Genomic DNA, 19,000 nt, shown 5'->3' on the forward strand with positions numbered 1-19,000 from the left:
TTCTCGGTTTTCCGAGGCGCTGGCAATGCTCCCTCCCCCAGACGATCCATCGGTCCTCCTCCTGCCTCCCTGCTGCTGCTGCTACGTCACTCCAGTCATGTCCGACTCTGTGCGACCCCATAGACGCCCTCCTACCAGGCTGCCCCGTCCCTGGGATTCTCCAGGCAAGAACACTGGAGTGGGTGGCCATTTCCCTCTCCAATGCATGGAAGTGAAAAGTGAAAGGGAAGTCGCTCAGTCGTGTCAGACTCTTAGCGACCCCACGGACTGCAGCCTACCAGGCTCCTCTGTCCATGGGATTTCCAGGCAAGAGTACTGGAGTGGAGCGCCTTTGCCTTCTCCTCCCTGAAGCCTACTGGAGGCAAAATGCGGCCCACTCCAGTGTTCTTGCCTGGAGAGTCCCAGGGACGGAGGAGCCTGGTGGGCTGCCGTCTATCGGGTCACACAGAGTCAGACACAACTGAAGTGACTTAGCAGCAGCAGCAGCAGCAGCTTGACTTCTGTCAAAGCCTACCCATGCCCTAATTTGGCGAAACCTCACTTTTGTGCCTCTTCCCTCTATCTTTGATCCTGACCTTGGAGGGGAAATAAATAGCAACCACTCAAAAATGCCACTTCTCTGCCGACTTCTCTGCTTCTTAACCCTCTTTTCACCACAAATCACTTCCTCCTGAAACTCTCAATTTCTAAATTCATCTCAAAATGAATTCAGTCTGAACACTAGATGGCCCCATCTCAATGGCTCCTCCCCAAAACATGTTCTACTAAAATACGCTGATGACAACACTCCCAACTTCTGTGTGTTTTCCTTCCTGGTCTTCTAAGTACTTTCAGACTCACATTTCATCTGCTCCTCAAACTTGCTCAGCAAGGAAGAATGTCAGAGATTAGAAACCCATATTCTACAGCAGGAAACAGACATTCAGAGAGGTGAAAGGGCTTGTCTGCAGCCACAGAGCTGAAGGAACCACATAGGGGGAGGCTGCCTACCATCAGAAGGGAAGTCAGGGCTTCTTACATCTGATATATCACTGGTTGGAAGCTAAGATGACCACACCAGACCACCTAGGGAACACATCAGGGAAAAAAAAAAGGTTCCCAGACCCTACCCCAGGTCCACCAAATCAGGCCAAAAATTTAGCATGGAAAGATTAAAGAAGGAGAGAGAAAATCAGAAGTGAGAAACCAGGCTAGGGCACCCACGGCCCTTAGTGACAGCACGTAGTTCTTAACCCACTCACATGTGTTACACCCCAAGTTACAAAGGAGGACACTGAGCCTCAGAAGGGTAAGTGACTGATGCCACATCTGAACCCTGGTTCGTCTGACTGAGCGAGGCAGACAGCAGCTCCGGCCTTGCCATCAGGAAGACATGGTGCACACCTCAGCTCTACACCTGGGCATTTTCACACCTTTGGGCAAGTCACTTCATCCAGATAAACCTTGCTTCTCGCATCTGAAGCTGAGAATCATGGTACCTACACCTCACAGGGCGTGGGTGGGGACTGAACTAAATCACCCAGGTGAAGTTTTCAGCAGTGTCCAGCACGTGCTAAGTGCTTGACACTGAGAGACGAGTGGGAAGTCCAGGTATTAGGTCTGTGTTGTCGGGGGAGGCATTGTCTCTCTTCCGCACAAGCCAGAGCCTGCTGCACAGATGCACAACCGATGCTGCTGCCAGGCCGAACACAACACGATTCCACAGCAAGACCAGAACCATGACTCAGAACTCCATCTGCACAAACTCTAATCCCAATAAATCTTATTCCATCCAAAGGTATGTACAGCTGGAAGTGAGCATTTCAGAAATAGAAACCTTTCTCTTGGGGCTTTGCTCAAAACCAGAACAACACATTCCACACGCCAAACAAGTGGGAACCAAGGGGCTGAGAAAGAAGTCTCAAGGCATATGAAGACATTAGGTAAGTCCCTACTACAGGGCCTGGCAGGACATGTGAGCAGCAACCAGGCCCTCCATGTCGGGGAGGCTTTGGGTCTCTCTCTCACCCTGGATCCCCAGTGCCTGGCACAAAGCATGACAGGTACTCTGGGAACAACGCTGCACCAGGGGACCCTCACCATCTCAGATGCATCCCCGGCACACAAAGCCATGAGCATCCTCAATCACAGGGACAAACGAGAATTTCCAACCAGAGGGGAGGCGCCATTCCAGAACACGGTGCTAAAAGAAACCTACAGATTCTCCTTCCTCGACAGTTCTGGAAATTCACACTCTTTCATCTGTGGCGTAAAGCAGACTGAAAGTTGGCTTAATTCACGTTTCTGGCCATCAGTTGCTAAGTCCCTAACCATCACCCTTTCCTGACTGTCCTCCTGTTCCAGAATTAAGGCAATGAGAGTGACAAGGAGAGCAACGTTTGATTTTGTTGAGTCCTGTGACGGGCTGCTGGTATACTTACGACTTTAACCCGTTCCCGTACTGCCCGATCTGGGTGGACTCAGGCGTTCGCTTGGCCGACTTCCCGAACTGGATCACGCTGGCAGCATCACCTGAAGTGGCAGGCGAGAGAGAAAGGGCAAAGTGTGCTTCTCTTTCCCAGGCTCTCAAAAATCAATCCAAGCGGGGCTGTCTGTCTACTGAAAACCTCTGCCAGGAAATTCACAACTGGGAGGCGAATGGAGGAAACCTCGACTGGCCTGTCAGTATCACCATCACGAGGTCCTAGTTCTATTACCAGAACGCAGTAACTCGGCTGGGGCAGGCCACCACAGTTCCAGCTCCAGGATGTTACACAAGCCAATGTCAACAGACAGGTAGACTGATGGACTTAAGGCTGCCATTCAGATCCTATCTCCCACATTAGGACAAGACCTGGCAAATCCGTGAGTGGAATTAAGCCTGAGATGTTGCAAGAGACTGCCCTCGCCCTTCTAGTCACAAGAGTGAGGCAACAGAAAAACAAATTAACACAATAAGCATTTTATAAAAACGCTTAGTTACATCCTCCCCAAAAGAAGCAATCAGCCCATCACTTACTTGGATCCATTCCCGCTCCATCATCCAAAAAACAAAGCATAAATCCTCCTCGAAGGTCCTCTCGCCTTTCTGTAAAAGAAGGAGCTGCCATTACTAGGCGGTTACCCACCAGAGGGGAGCAACTTGGGTATGATTGGAAGGTGGATCACTGTGGAGCTAGGTCCAAAAAGGTCTTCTTCTAGCAATGCCAGCAGGGGAGAGGGAAACGGGAGAGTTTGCTTTTCTTTCTCAGGCTCTCAAACATCAAAGGTCTGAGCCTCATTCAACCCAAGACCCCCCACCCCAGGAGCAAGACCACACGGCATGCAGTGAGAGCCGCCTGGTTTCCCTCTGCACCTGCTCGAAGGGCCTGGGAGGAGGGGCAGTCACTGGTCAGTGAGATACGGCGCAGCTGCGGCCAGGCGTCCCGGCTGACGGGAAGGAAACCCCACAGACTAAGGCCACCAATCGGAGGGAAAAAAGAACCCCCCCGCAGCGGCCGTAGCTATAGCAGCAAGTGGTCCCTCAGAGTGGTCCGGGTCCAAGTACACCACGAACGCCATAGAAAAGTCTCCTAAATAGGGAAAGGGCTGCTAAACAAGAGTTTCCAAGGTGCCCGTCGCCTCCAGTGATGAGGTTGACATGGGCAAAGGAGGAAAAGCACAGGTCTTGGAATCAGGAGACCATGTGCGCTAAAAGGAGGAAGGCCAGTTTCTAGTGCTACAGGGATAAGTCCAAACTGGCTTTGGAGTCTAGTTCCTAACCGAGGACATTTCTGTCTCCACCAAGCTACAGTTTGCCAACTTTATACGACTACCTAAGCAAGGGAATCTCAGTCTAAAATGCTCTCTGTCCTCCCCTCAGGCTAAAGATTCAAGTAAATTATAATTGCCTCTTAAATGGGTTAATGTAATTTAAAATGCTATTTCAAAAGTACAATAAGCCACAGAGATTTTCAAGTATCACTTGCTATTCAGGAAGCTGAACTTCCAGTTCAGTTCAGTCGCTTAGTCGTGTCCAACTCTTTGTAACCCCATGGACTGCAGCATGCCAGGCTTCCCTGTCCATCACCGACTCCAGGAGCTTACTCAAACTCATGTCCATCAAGTCAGTGATGCCATCCAACTATCTCCTGTCATCCCCTTCTCCTCCCGCCTTCAATCTTTCCCAGCAGCAGGGTCTTTTCAAATGAGTCAGTTCTTCACTTCAGGTGGCCAAATATTGGAGCTTCAGCTTCAGCATCAGTCCTTTCAATGAATATTTAGGACTGATTTCCTTTAGGATTGACTGGTTTGATCTTGCAGTCCAAGGGAGTCTCAAGAGTCTTCTCCAACACCACAGTTCTAAAGCATCAATTCTTCGGCGCTCAGCTTTCTTTATAGTCCAGCTCTCACATGTATACATGACTGCTGGAGAAAGCATAGCTCTGACTAGACTAGCTTTGAATTTGTTGGCAAAGTAATGTCTCTGCTTTTTAACATGCTGTCTAGGTTGGTCATAGCTTTTCTTCCAAGGAGCAAGCATCTTTTAATTTCATGGCTGAACTTTGCTAAAATATTAACAAATGCTTCTTGATAGTTCAAGCATAAGGACCTTTCTGGAAGCCTGATTGGTAGATAAGAAAATTTCTCCTTGTGGCAGAGCCTTTTATCAGTCTGGAGAATCCAAATGAGATCTAGAAAGCAGAAGCAAGTGCAGAAAAGGGACAAAAACTTCAAAGTTTTCTTCTGGAGGAAGCAAAGTGTCAGATGGAGACTCAACTGGGTCAGGGACAGAGCACGGTACAGGAAGTGTTCTAAATGTAGCCAAGAGCCACTTGCTGGATGATTTAGCCTAAGATGCACATGAAGACTCTGCTTTGGGAGCTAGAAAGTGGTTCAAGCCAAGTGCATCTGAAAAATCTCCAAGGATTACTGGTATTTCTTGAACACACCTAGGAAGTTGCTTCCAGGCCCTTGCGTTTGGTAGAATAGGACTCACAGGCTGTTTTAACACACAGTCATCTCTTAACACTGGGTCTGAGATCCCTTTCTTGCTCAAAGACTTCATTTTAAATCTTTTTCATACCATTTAAGACACACATCTATGGAGGGTCCTCCTGGCCATATAAACGACCCACAGCCTGTAAGCGTCTAGCAGTGTTCAGGTCCACGGTCATGTGCAGCCAAGACAGACTAGCTGACATAGCAGTAACTCCTTCAGCTTCGTAAAAAAAAAAAAAAAAAAGCAGGCAGCATGGCACCTTCACGATGCTTCACAATCACTCATTTATTTGATGTGCTTGGCCCTGTAATGAAGATAATAGCCAAGAACAGTGCCACTAGGACCACTGCCTTCAGGGAGCCTCCAGTCCAGTGGACACTATCCCTTGCAGCACATGGTTAAGGAGGAGGGTTTAAGCAGAAGAAGACAGAGAAGAGTGTTAGCTCGAGCAAAAGCAGTGTGCATTTAAGAATCACCTGAAGAGCTTGTTACAACAAATTCTGGGCTCCACCCTGGAGGGTCTGACGTCTCCACCTGCATTTCTAAACTTCTCCCAGGCGATGCCAATACTGTCCACTACTGGACCACTCTTTGTAAAGCAGAGCTAGAGTTAGAAAGAACTAGAGGCGCCCCTGCCTGCAACAAAACTCCCAGACATTCCAGCAGTTAGGACATGCATTCCTCACACCATCTACTCACTTTAATCCATCAACTGAATGACATCTGAAGCCTCGAGGAAAGGATTTTATGAAGCTGGTGGGAGTTCTGGACAGAGGAGAGGGTCTGGGCAGCTGGGGATTGTCTGTGCCCCCCTCTCAGCATACATCCTGGAGGATGACAGAGCCAAACTGCCTTCTGTGCAGTTGTGCCTCAGGTCCTGGGGGCAGCTTAGGACAATCACAGAACCGTGTGGGAGGCTGCCCATCTAAGCTTCCCCTATATGACCAAGTCTGGCTTCTCCCAATTACTTCAACATTCCTCCCTCCAGCTCCCACTGGGGAGAACAGGAAGAAGAAGCTGGAGGAGATGTAAAATGCAGCTTTAAGTCAACCGTCAGAGGTGACAAGATAATGCTGTCCTCAGCAGAGGCTATAACAGAACGACCGTGAAGTTCTTCATCATACTCTGCAATCTGTTTGAACAGTATTCATTGCAGCTGCATTTGCTCTTAAGTTTCCATTTACTAACCACTGACCTGGCATCACAAAAGGAATCTTTCTTTGAGGCATAGCAGTCCCTATCAAAGGAAGTCCAGAAAGTCAATAAAAACAGTCTGACAGGCATGTTCTAGTCTGGCCCCATCTAACAGGAATGCATTGGGTACCAGAGTCTGGTTTCTTTCTCACCCTTCTTTAAGCTATAATGTGAATTTGTGGCAAATTCAAACTACATTTGATGTTTGGGAAGATTTCTAAGTTCAGGATCAAGCTACTTTCAGAAAGGGAGACAGGAAAATACTTTCCCTGATATTTTAACAACAAAAACTTCATAGTATATTTTAATTCTATTATCCTCCATACAGTTTCTGTCCTTTATGGACTAAAGAGCCTCTTGATGAACGTGAAAGAACAGAGTGAAAAAGCTGGCTTAAAACTCAGCATTAAAAAAAAAACAAAACGAAGATCATGGCATGCACTCCTGTCACTTCATGGCAAATAGATGGAGAAACAATGGAAACAGTGACAGACTTTATTTTCTTGGGCTCCAAAATCACTGCAGATGGTGACTACAGCCATCAAATTAAAAGACACTTGCTCTTTGTAAAACTATGACAAACATAAAAAGCATATTAAAAAGCAGAGACATTACTTTAGTGACATAGGTCCGTAGAGTGAAAGCTATGGTTTTTCCAGAAGTCAATGTGAGAGTTGGACCATAAAGAAGGCTGAGTGCCAAACAACTGATGCTTTTGAACTGTCGTGTTGGAGAAGACTCTTGAGAGTCCCCTGGACTGCAAGGAGATCAAACCAGTCAATCCTACAGGAAATCAGTCCTGAATATTCATTGGAAGGACTGGATGCTGAAACTGAAGCTCCAATACTTTGGTCACTTGATGCGAAGAACTGACTCCTTAGAAAAGACCCTGATGCTAGGAAAGATTGAAGGCAAGAGGAGAAGGGGATGACAGAGGATGAGATGATGGGATGGCATCAGCAACTCGATGCACATGAGTTTGAGCAAGCTCTGGGAGTTGGTGATGGACAGGGAGGCCTGGCCTGCTGCAGTCCAGGGGGTCACAGAGAGTCAGACACAACTGAGCAACTAAACAACAACAAATTCTATTATCCTATTTGTAAAATGAGGTAGCTTTTATTTCTATTGAATGTGTTAATATAACACTGAGGTATAAGAGTGTGAAGTTGGGGGCACCTCAGTCAAGATTCCCAATCTTAAGGTACTTGGAGTAAATTAAGTCTTTTCCTAAAACACTAGAGTGCTTAGTGCTTATCATACCACTTAATCCTTAACCACCTTGACAGTTCCCTCAAGATCAAGTGATTGTTCCCTAATCATCTGTGGAGTGCTAACTGTCTCCCATTAACAACTGAATTCTCTACTGGCAATTTAGCAAAGGCCCCACCTCATCCTCTCTGGACTCCTCCCAAAGCACAACAGTTAACACTGAGCACACAACAAAAGTACACTGGGTCATTTTCATTTAAATTGAAATCCAACTGCTCTGTTGCATTCCAAGTGAAAGCACTGCATTTCTTTGCTGAAATCCACCCACCGAAGGTGGTAAACGACTTGAAGACTGAACTGAAAGGTGAAAGGCGGTAAACAGGAGCAGAGATGATCTCTTTTAAAAAGCTTTTTCCATGAATTCCCTAGCTATGCAGTGGCTAGGATTCCTCGCTCTCACGCTGTGACCCGAGGTTCAATCCCTGGTCAGGGATTCTTCCAAAATAGGATGATTTTTTCCCTTCCACATCACTTGCAGTGGAGGCCTAGTCTCTGCTGTGCCATCTGTGCGATGATTTAAATAGCTTCAACTTCTTCCAGAGGTGGTAGTTCCTGCTCCTCACTGAAGCACTCTGGGGTGGAAGACCTGCTGTGGTGCAGGAATGATACCTCCATCTGGCCTAAGGGTTATTAAAAACCATCTTCTAACTTTCTTATGCTATGACCCATTCTCCTGTTATTCTCTTCTAAAAAGAAAAGAAGTCTTATTTTCACCACTTGGCAGAGCCTTTTGAATAGAGGTTTTTAGACCTTAAGCAGGATAGCTGATTTTTAACTGTTCTAAGTATTTTCTTTGCTCCAAAGTGTATCAGGCAGAAGGAAATCGTATCTGGGAATATTCTTTACAATTATATAACCCTGGAAGTTCTAAGAATTACTTTCTATTGAGGGCTTATTCCCATTGATCAAAATGGGTCAGTAAAGTGAAAGAGGGATTATATGATAACCATATATTCCCATAAAAACTCAAGTTTTTCAAAAGTGAGGCGAATGCCAGCCAAATTGGATTTAAAAGCCATCTTTCTCTGTTCCACTTCCAAATTTCTAGCACTCAAATGAGAAAAAATGTGCTGGTACAAACTGAACAGGCAGAAAGCAAGCTGTTTATTAAAAGGGGGGTAGGGCAATGACAATGACTAAGATTTCTGTCACTGCTGTACACTCTCCATGACAAAGAAAGGACCTTACTGCCAAAGAGCAGAGCCAATCAGGCAAAAATAATAGACGTTGTCAGTATTTTTAAATTCTAAGCAAAGCAGCCCTATTTCCTACTTGACTCCTCTGCTGAGAACATCTCTGCAAACCTCAGTGCCAATCCAGTTACACAACTGTTTTGTACAATTGACACCAGCAGCTCTTCAAGTTGGGATTTGTCCTCACCAAGATTGCAGAGGGCTAAGATGGCCTTCAACAAGATCTTTCTTTGGCTGCAGAAACCACCAACTCCGCAACCCCTGGCCACCTGCTAACTCCAATCAAGAAAATCACTGGTACTTGCTCATTTCACTCCACATCAACCCAAGTAATCTCCTACTGGCTTTCTTTAAATAGATACATAGATCTGGAAAAGCTCTATACAGTCAGCAAAAACAAGACGAGGAGCTGACTATGGTTCAGGTCATGAACTCCTTATTGCCAAATTCAGACTTAAATTGAAGAAAGTAGGGAAAACCACTAGGCCACTCATGTATGACCTAAATCAAATCCCTTACAATTATACAGTGAGAAATAGACTCAAGGGATTAGATCTGATAGACAGAGTGCCTCAACTATGGGTGGAGGTTCGTGACATTGTACACAAGGCAGGGATCAAGCCCATCCCCAAGAAACAGAAATGCAAAAAGGCAAAACGGCTGTCTGAGGAGGCCTTACAAATAGCTGTGAAAAGAAGAGAAGCGAAAGGCAAAGGAGAAAAGGAAAGATCTACCCATTTGAATGCAGAGTTCCAAAGAATAGCGAAGAGAGATAAGAAAGCCTTCCTCAGTGATCCATGCAAAGAAATAGAGAACTCTTCAAGAAAATTAGAGATACCAAGGGAACATTTCATGCAAAGATGGGCACAATAAAGGACAGAAATGGTATGGACCTAACAGAAGCAGAAGATATTAAGAAGAGGTGGCAAGAATACACAGAAAAACTATACAAAAAAGATCTTCAAGACCCAGATAACCACAATGGTGTGATCACTCACCTAGAGCCAGACATCCTAGAATGTGAAGCCAAGAGGGCCTTAGGAAGCATCACTACGAACAAAGCAAGTGGAGGTGATGGAATTCTGAAATCCTGAAAGATGATGCTGTGAAAGTGCTGCACTCAATATGACAGCAAATCTGGAAAACTCAGCAGTGGCCACAGGACTGGAAAAGGTCAGTTTTCATTCCAATCGCAAAGAAAGGCAATGCCAAAGAATGCTCAAACTACTGCACAACTGTACTCTTCTCACACACTAGCAAAGTAAAGCTTAAAACTCTCCAAGCCAGGCTTCAACAGTGCATGAACCGTGAACTTCCAGATGTTCAAGCTGGATTTAGAAAAGGCAGAAGAACCAGAGATCAAATTGCCAATATCTGGATCATAGAAAAAGCAAGAGAGTTCCAGAAAAATATCTGCTTTATTGACTATGCCAAAGTCTTCGACTGTGTGGATCACAACAAACTGTGGAAAATTCTACAAGAGATGGGAATACCAGACCACCTGACCTGCCTCCTGAGAAATCTGTATGCAGGTCAAGAAATAAGTTAGAATTGGACATGGAACAACAGACTGGTTCCAAATCAGAAAAGGAGTAGGTCAAGGCTGTATACTGTTACCCTGCTTATTTACCTTATATGCAGAGTACATCATGAGAAATGCTGGACTCGGTGAAGCATAAGCTGGAATCAAGATTGCTGGGAGAAATATCAACAACCTCAGATATGCAGATGACACCACACTTATGGCAGAAAGTGAAGAAGAACTAAAGAGCCTCTTGATAAAAGTGAAAGAGTGAAAAAGTTGGCTTAAAACTCAACATTCAGAAAACTAAGATCATGGATGGCATCCAGTCCCATCACTTCATGGCAAATAGATGGGGAAAGAGTGGAAACAGTGAGAGACTTTATTTTGGGGGGCTCCAAAATCACTGCAGATGGGTGACTGCAGCCGTGAAATTAAAAGACGCTTATTCCTTAGAAGAAAAGTTATGACCAACCTAGACAGCATAAAGCAGAGACATTACTTTACCAACAAAGGTCCATCTAGTCAAAACTATGGTTTTTCCAGTAGTCATGTATGGATGTGAGAGCTGGACTATAAAGGAAGCTGAGCATCGAAGAACTGATGCTTTTGAGCTTTGGTGTTGGAGAAGACTCTTGAGAGTCCCTTTGACAGCAAGGAGATCCAACCAGTCCATCCTAAAGGAAATCAGTCCTGAATATTCATTGGAAGGACTGATGACAAAGCTGAAACTCCAATACTTTGGCCATCTGATGTGAAGAGCTGACTCATTTGAAAAGACCCTGATGCTGGGAAAGATTGAAGGTGGGAGGAGAAGGGAGTGACAAAGCATAAGATGGCTGGATGTCATCACCAACTCAATGGACATGAGTTTGAGTAAACTCCAGGAGTTAGTGATGGAAAGGGAGGCCTGGTGTGCTGCAGTCCATGGGGTTGCAAAGAGTCAGACATGTCTGAGCGACTGAACTGAACTGACTGATAGATCTGGGCACCTCGTAGTAGTTCCCTTAATACCAATATTCTTGATTTCTATTTCACACCTCATCAGGGCTACCCTGCTCTGCCTAATACCTGGAGTAATCAGGTTGTCTACCCAGACTCCAGAAACCAGTTATCTCCCACTCATTTATTTTTAGGCACAACAGTAAATTCTTCTGGGAACTGGGCATGAGGAGGAAGACTAGTATCTGTCTTACCTGCATAAATATCAATTCTCGTGGCATCAGCATCTCTGCAAAGTTGGGAAACAAATCAATATTCAAATGAGAATATGAAGTATAACCATCAAGACGCACAGTATTGAGTGGGATACATACTATTTTGAATCTATTTTCAGGAAATCATAAAAGAAATTCTATATACATTAAAGATACACTTTTACATTTGGTAACACACTTTTCCTTGTATGTCTGTGAAATACCTCTGGAGCTTCAAATTATTTAAAACCACCACAAGATACACAGGATCTGAATACAATTTTTTAAATAAAAATTTCACAGTGAAAACAGCTAGAGGATAAATAAGAACACTCCTTTACACACTAAATGACTCCAATCACTCGTTTGACTGCGATCATAAACAATGTTCCAATATCTCATCCACTGTTCTTTCTCACCAAGATTTGAGAAAAAAAGGAAAACAATACTCTGCCACAAAGCCTAAGAAAATCAGGTCTTACAGTATACACACTACAGTCAGTACACTGACTCATGAGCCCATAATTTTATCCTCCCTAAACCTGAAAGGAAGTTTGGGGCACCCCATTAGGCTCCAGTCATCAGCTGAAATAAAGGCTCAGTCATCAGTGAAGTCTTCCGTAAAGGCTTGAAAGTCATCTAGCCCAATTCTGCCAACTGCAGGCAAAGAAAATGAGGCACTGAGTTTCACTGCTTGTAAATGCAAAATCCACTCAAATCCATACAACTCTACAGGTACTTATTCCCAAAAACATAAAAAAACATTTCAAAAATACAAGAGATTGGCAAAGTATGTGTATGAGCAGGAACATACACTCCCAGGCAATCTCCAGTTCACCATATAATATATAAAAAAGCAGCCTGTCAAAACCCACTGTAGTATCACTAAACAAGTGACAAATTCAAACACAGTTCCATCAAGCTACAACATTTTTAAATATAAAAATTATGAGTCAACCAGGATTGAAACAATTGAAAAACACTGAAAATGGGACTTTTCAGGTTAAACAAGTTGTTAACTAGTAAATAATAACAAAAAAAGTATAACAGTATAGATCTACAGTATAGACATAGGTAGACATAATTACCAGTATGTCATTAACTGGAGATCTGTTTAGAAAGTACTTTTGTCAACTCTTATCTTCTTCCTCATTAGTCATATTGGTCAATAAACACCATGTCTGAATTTTACGTTTGCATTCAGAAATCTGTGATATAATTACAGGCAGGTTTTTGATTAGGGACTTCACTATCCCTGAACCAATCCAAACTTCTTCTCAGTCTTGCACAGTAACATTTAGAGGCTTATATCACTAAGAGCTCAGTATAACACTGTGCTGAAGAAGGATTTCTTCCAAGCACAGTTGTTAACAATGGAAGATGCTCTGATCAACTAGTCTCATCTGACAACAAAATACCCTCACTCCTTAGTATCCACAGGGGACTTGTTTTAAGACCACCAAGGACCACAATATCTGCAGATGCTCAACTGCCTTCTATAAAATTGTGTAGTACTTACATATAATCTATGCACATCCTCCTGTTTACTCCAAATCATCTCTATGTTACTTATGATAACTAACACTATGTAAATGCTATGTAATTAGTTGCAAGCAAGCAGCAAACTCAAGTTTTGCCTTTGGAACCTTCTGGAACTTTTCCAATACTTTCGATCAGTGGTTCCTTGAATCCACAGATGCAGAACCTGCAGATACAGAGGGCTGACTGGACATTTTGGGAAGACACAGAACTCTGAAATAATTTTAAAGACATTAGATGGTTTACTGTCCTGGTAGCACAAATTAAAACACAGTTTGTCCTAGTAATTAGAAACCTAAGTTTTTATCTTAATTCCCTGTGTTTCACAACAATCATCTTGTTCTAATACACAGGGAAGGTAGCTTTGGAGGTTGTAAGTTCATTATTCTTAGTCTGCAACATAGAAATGAATGGATTATCAACCAATGTGCTATTTAAAGTGCTTTTTTGGGTAAGATACCTCCTAGGAGTGAGTCACATATACAAAAGAACTGCCTTCCTCCCAAGTCTTCAGAGATCACAAAAACACAAAAAGTTTTCAAGAACAGACTGCGCACCTGAAGACTACATACCTTGCATTATCAACTAGTTCAGCAAGAGCACCAAACAAGAATTCATGAGTGGTTCTGAAATGATAAATATTAAGAATCAGCAAAAGAATTATGAAGTAAGCTATAGTTCCTAATAAAATGTCAAGGTTATAAAATATTTAAAAGGTTTTTTGGAGAAAAAACTAAAATTGCTACTTGTATCAATTTACACTATTCAAGTTTTAAACTTCTCCACAATTCAAGTCTTTCTAGAGCTCAGATGTACTACTGCTAAAGCAATGTTTTTCACTATTCATATTCTACCTGGAAAAATATCTATATTTTATTTATCATTGCCTTTACCGGCTGTCAGTTTCTGTGTATCTCTAAGAACACTCAATGGAGAAATCATTACCATTTAGCTTTACCAATACCTTTTATGATTTACTGGTGAAAAACCATTCAGTCTTGTGCAATTTATATGCAAAAATGCTCCACTTGAAGGTGGGGAGAAAGGAGAAAATAATCCAGTTTTTGATGCTCCCTGATTTTGCCCAAAACCAAAACTTTCTCCACATAAAGGAATCCATAGTACTCTTGAACAACCCCTTCCTAGGAAGAAAAAGGTTTGGTGTGGTCTCCTAGAGTCCTTGCTCAAGTCAGTCCCTTCCAGAAGGATAGCCAATGGTCATCTTCTCCTCTAGGAGGCTGCTCAAAATTTAGGTAGGATAAATTCACAATTACCATATTCACAGCACAATAAAGATGGTATTTATGCATGTTTTCCTCTATTTACACCTTTAATTTGTGCTATTTCCCATAATAGTCCTCATTAGATATAAAACTAGATGCATTAACCTAGAACCACCTAGAAAATTTTTTTTTCTGGCCCTGTGGTGCAAACATATGGATCTTAGTTCCCTGACAATGGATCAAACCCGTGCCCTCTTCAATGGAAGAACAGTCTTAACCACTGGACTGCCAGGGAAATAATGAAACTCTTACTTTTGTAAGCATTAATCCACATAATATATTACTATCATAATGTAAAAAAAAATATTATTCCAGTTAATTTTTTTGTATACAAAGTTTCAGTCAATAAAGTGAAAATTTCTATATATATTCAGAATATACCAATATTAAATAGCCAGCATCTAGGATTTGTGAGTACTTACTGTATTGTTCAAAACAAATTGTAAAACACTTGTTTATAAAATAAATATCCAAAACTCAACTGTCCAGGAACAGTTTTTTCCTCAAATAAATCTTCAAATTTTTATAAATGCAATTTTTTAAATTAAAACTACTGGTCCTTGGAATTTTAGGAAGAACTTTTTCCCATGAGAACAGTGAATATATCTGTTGCTGATCCAAATGAAGAACCATGCTTTAACAAAAAGTAGAAATTTAATCTCCAATTTCCCTGAAAAGACCTCAAATTCCTCTAAATCTAATTCTTATTTTACATGAAATAAAAAAATTTTAGCAAGGAAAAAAACCTGCATAAGACATCCATATATTTAATTATTCAAAAAATTTTGTCTCAAAAATTATCACCCTAAATTCTTCAAATTATCTACTGAAGAAACAAAAAATTTTCTGCATATTACTCCATGTATTAAATTGGGAGAAATGAGCTGGAAGATTAAATAAACTGATTTGCTCAAAGTAATACAAGTTAAAAGTAAAAACTAGTATTTGCTCTAAAGCTTTCAACCAATCATTTTCCTGTCTTTGTAGTGACTAAGTAACTTATGAAGTGAATTAGTTTTCTATACATTTAAAACATTTCTGAAGGTTAAAATGTAAAATAACAAATTCCACTGCAATACTTCTCATTTCCTTGAATTCAAGCAATCTCAGAAATAAGCTCCTAGGGTAGGGGTGGGGGACACAAGAATACAATCTGAGACTACAATTTGTGTGTAGAAATAAAGGAAGAATGAAGTATCTGGCCTATGGTAGTGACACTGGTGAATATGAATAATCTGGAAAACTAATTCTGATCCCTCTGCCATCCAGGAAAAGAAAAAAAAAAAAAACACAGATATAGCGATGGCTTCTCACAAAACCTATTTTTTGTCACTTCACATGAAAATTAAAGGCATTCAGAATCCAGTAAGATCTCAAAAAGGAAAGGACAAAGCACTTCTGGCTAAGTTTTCACTGTTTTCTACACAATTAGAAAACTGCTTTGTATATTTAGAATCTAAAAACATTCCAAATGTCTTTGTTGTTCCACACAGTATCAATGCTGTTCCACAAAATGGATTTCAGGTAAGTTAATGTATCTTTAAATGTAGCTAAGTGAAGTGAAGTGAAGTCGCTCAGTCGTGCCCGACTCTTTGTGACCCCATGGACAATAGCCTGCACCAAGCTCCTCCGTCCATGGGGTTTTCAAGGCAAGAGGACTGGAGTGGGTTGCCATTTCCTTCTCCAGGGAATCTTCCCAACCCAGGGAATCTTCCCAACCCAGGTCTCTCACATTGTAGACAGACGCTTTACCGTCTGAACCACCAGGAAAGAGTCTTAAGTGTAGCTAAGGGGTGCTTTTATGATGGACACTGAGACATCATAAAAGGGGCCTTTTGCGACAACTGCTGCTAAGGTCAGAGACAGAATCTTCTCCAAACCTCCAACTGATCCTACTAATAAGTGCTAAAGTTCAAAATATCACTCAAATCATAACAAAAAAAAAATAACTATAAAAGATCTTCCCTTTTTTTCAAATAATATTCAAAGAGATGCACTCATTGCTAGCGAGCAGTTTAGAGTTATTTATATAAGGATCAAAAGAAATCCTTTTCTTCACAGACCTAAAGATTCTTTACATGTAATCCAAGAAAGATCAACCATCTGGAAAAAGACAAAGATTTTTAACGAACTCTCACTCTCAACTGATTGTTGCTTTTATACCAATTGTGCCACAATCAAAATAGCTTTGCATCTCAGCATTTCCAATGACAAATTCAAGTGTAAATCTACTCATTATGTAAGGAAAACGGTCTATTTATATTCAGTCTGAATTTAAAGCAATAGAATATTTATAACCCCATCACACAGTAATAGGTTCTACTGAGTTCTTAGATATGCAGTCCACAGTTAATTGCCTGCTAGAAAATAAAGCTGAAAAATTCCAGGGCAACCATTTTACATTCAAAGGCTTTAATATATTTAGTGTGAACCCATATTTCAACAGGACTATAAATCACAAGAAATGTAAAGTTGAAAGCTTCCTCTACCTTCACTTCCCATATCAATAAAACAACTCTAAGATATCAAATGGCCGAGACAATAAGCTTTTAAATATGCCGACAGCAGACATACACAGCAGGCATCTTATACATAAGCACCCTGCTCTATCCAACCACTTAGCAATACTGCAAACAGAATGACTTAAGATATGTACCTTCTGCCAAAGGAAGAAGGTACCACTATTACTCCATCTTGAATCTGGTACCTAGACTGCTCATGGACTTTTCAGCAGCAGTCACAAAACCCACCACACCAAACAGCAGTAAAAGCATAAGCTATTTTTATTCAAAAATCCTAATTTCAATCATCTCGTATCACCAATTTGCAGTTAAAAGAAATTCACCTAAGACTTCCATGTTAGAATTTCCCAGACCTGCCTCAAATCCTAATGCTGATATAATAATCAAGTTAATGTAGAACAATACCAAAACAATTCCAAGCAGGTGTTTATTATCTTCAACAGATGCTCCAGAATTTATTAAAAATTAATCTGCCTAGCAAACATCAAGTTGCTATCACACTGACCAACTTTTGGTTTATGTGACCTAGTATTATAACTAGAACAAGTAACTGTCACTATCTATTTGATATTTACTATGAACTATGTGCAATCTAATTATCTTATAAGCATTATTGTATACAATCCTCATAAACATTGTCAGATTAGTCCTGTTTTGTAAATGATGAAACTGAGTCTCAGATAAGTAGACCTACCCAAGAGCACAGCCAGGAAGCAGACAGAAGCCTGGCTGGCTCCCGAGCCCATGCTGTTTTTACTGCATCACACTGATTTCTACCCTTCTATCCTGGATTCTGCTAAATGGGTGCTAAGGAGTCATTTCTTTCACAATATACACCACGGCAATTTATAGGTATCAGACACCCTAAAATGGTCTTGTGTTTTTTTAATTATAAAAAGGGAGAAGGAAAACTCTCCCTTCTCTGAAGGTTAACACCATACCACTCAACCCAGTGGACACATCTACCATCATTACCATTAACAAGTCACATTTTCTGAAAATTTTAAAATTTGTTTCCTCTAGAAATGAACTTCCAGTCAGGTCACAATAAAGGTCTTGAAACTGGTTACAAACCAAAAACTTATCTAGGTGTTCTGGGCTTCATATTTTCTTCTGGTAGAACTGGATACATTCAAAAGTAAACAACTTCTAAGGTCTGATTCAGATAATAAATTCCAGCGCCTCCAAAATGATACATCCAACTCTCAAAAACATTTATGCAAGCAAGTGGTTCCAGTTCAACACAGTAAGTCAAATTCCCAGAAAATTCTCCAATTTCAAACAAGAGACTTAACTGAAGTTCAACTCTTTCCCTTTGCTCTGTTCTATTTTCAATAAACCATAAAATAGTAACAGAAATGAAATACCCCAGAATTCTCAACTTAAGAGGTTCACTGAGATAAACTAAAATTTATCTCCTAGCCAGAATACTGGAGTGGTAGGGAGGGGGTAGCCTTTCTCTTCTCCAGGGGATCTTCCCAACCCAGGGATCAAACCCAGGTCTTCCCGAATTGAAGGCGGATTCATTACCAGCTAAGCCACAAGGGAAACCCAATCTAAGATTGAAGACTTTCAAAATGGAAAGTAAACCTTCTGGCATATATACAAGGAAACAACCCTTTAAAGGTAAAACTGACTACAGCTGGTGTTGCCTAATGGTTAAAAGCACTAATTATGTGGCCAGATAAATCTCACCGCTTTGAAGCGGTGCCTTGGTGCCTTGAAGCTGTGTAACCTCTGGCATGTAATAATCTTTGAATTTCAGTCCTCTCAAATGCAAAACAGGAATAATCCTTACTCTAGTGGGATTGCTAAAAAGATGATTTGTGACCATATTTAAACGTGACTGGCAGAAGTCCCAGTCCCTGGTAGCTCAGATGGTATGGCTCAGAGATGGTAAAGAATCTGCCTGCAATGCAGGAGACCCAGGTTCCATCCCTGGGTTAGGAACATCCCCAGAAAAGGGAATGGCTACTACCCACTCCAGTATTCTTGCCTGGAGAATTGCATGGACAGAAGAACCTGGTAGACTACAGACCATTAACACTTTCACTTTTCACTATCATTTTATTATCAAATACAATCTTTGGGTAAACTAAAACAAGAACCCAGAATCAAGTCTCCTTCAATGGTCTTCCAAGATCATCACAGAGTCTGTCATTCCCAATTTGGCCCCAAAACTCAGAACTCAATTTATCAAACACAACCTGTGAACATCTAAGTGGCCTTCAACTGCTTGTTCTTAATGTGGCAGATCAAATACAAACAAGGATACTAAAGGTTCTGCTCATGGCTATGCTAGGAGCAAGATGGATACAACTT

General features: G+C 41.6%; 1 protein-coding gene across 20 annotated transcripts in view; it reads right to left on the bottom strand.

Annotated features, from left to right (window-relative positions):
- The window catches only part of MORC2 (MORC family CW-type zinc finger 2), a 42,930-nt gene that overhangs the window by 21,514 nt on the left and 2,416 nt on the right, over window positions 1-19,000 (bottom strand). For all 20 annotated transcript variants that reach the window (XM_040251096.1, XM_040251077.1, XM_040251078.1 and 17 more), the window contains 4 exons: window positions 13,446-13,499; window positions 11,335-11,369; window positions 2,999-3,067; window positions 2,421-2,511 (listed from right to left, as the gene is read on the bottom strand). In XM_040251096.1, coding sequence (XP_040107030.1) covers window positions 2,421-2,511; window positions 2,999-3,038 — 131 coding nt within the window. In that variant the 5' untranslated portion in view covers window positions 3,039-3,067; window positions 11,335-11,369; window positions 13,446-13,499. The remainder of the gene's footprint in view (window positions 1-2,420; window positions 2,512-2,998; window positions 3,068-11,334; window positions 11,370-13,445; window positions 13,500-19,000) is intronic.

This window comes from Oryx dammah, unplaced genomic scaffold, assembly GCF_014754425.2.
Source record: "Oryx dammah isolate SB20612 unplaced genomic scaffold, SCBI_Odam_1.1 HiC_scaffold_12, whole genome shotgun sequence".
Classification (NCBI taxonomy): domain Eukaryota; kingdom Metazoa; phylum Chordata; class Mammalia; order Artiodactyla; family Bovidae; genus Oryx; species Oryx dammah.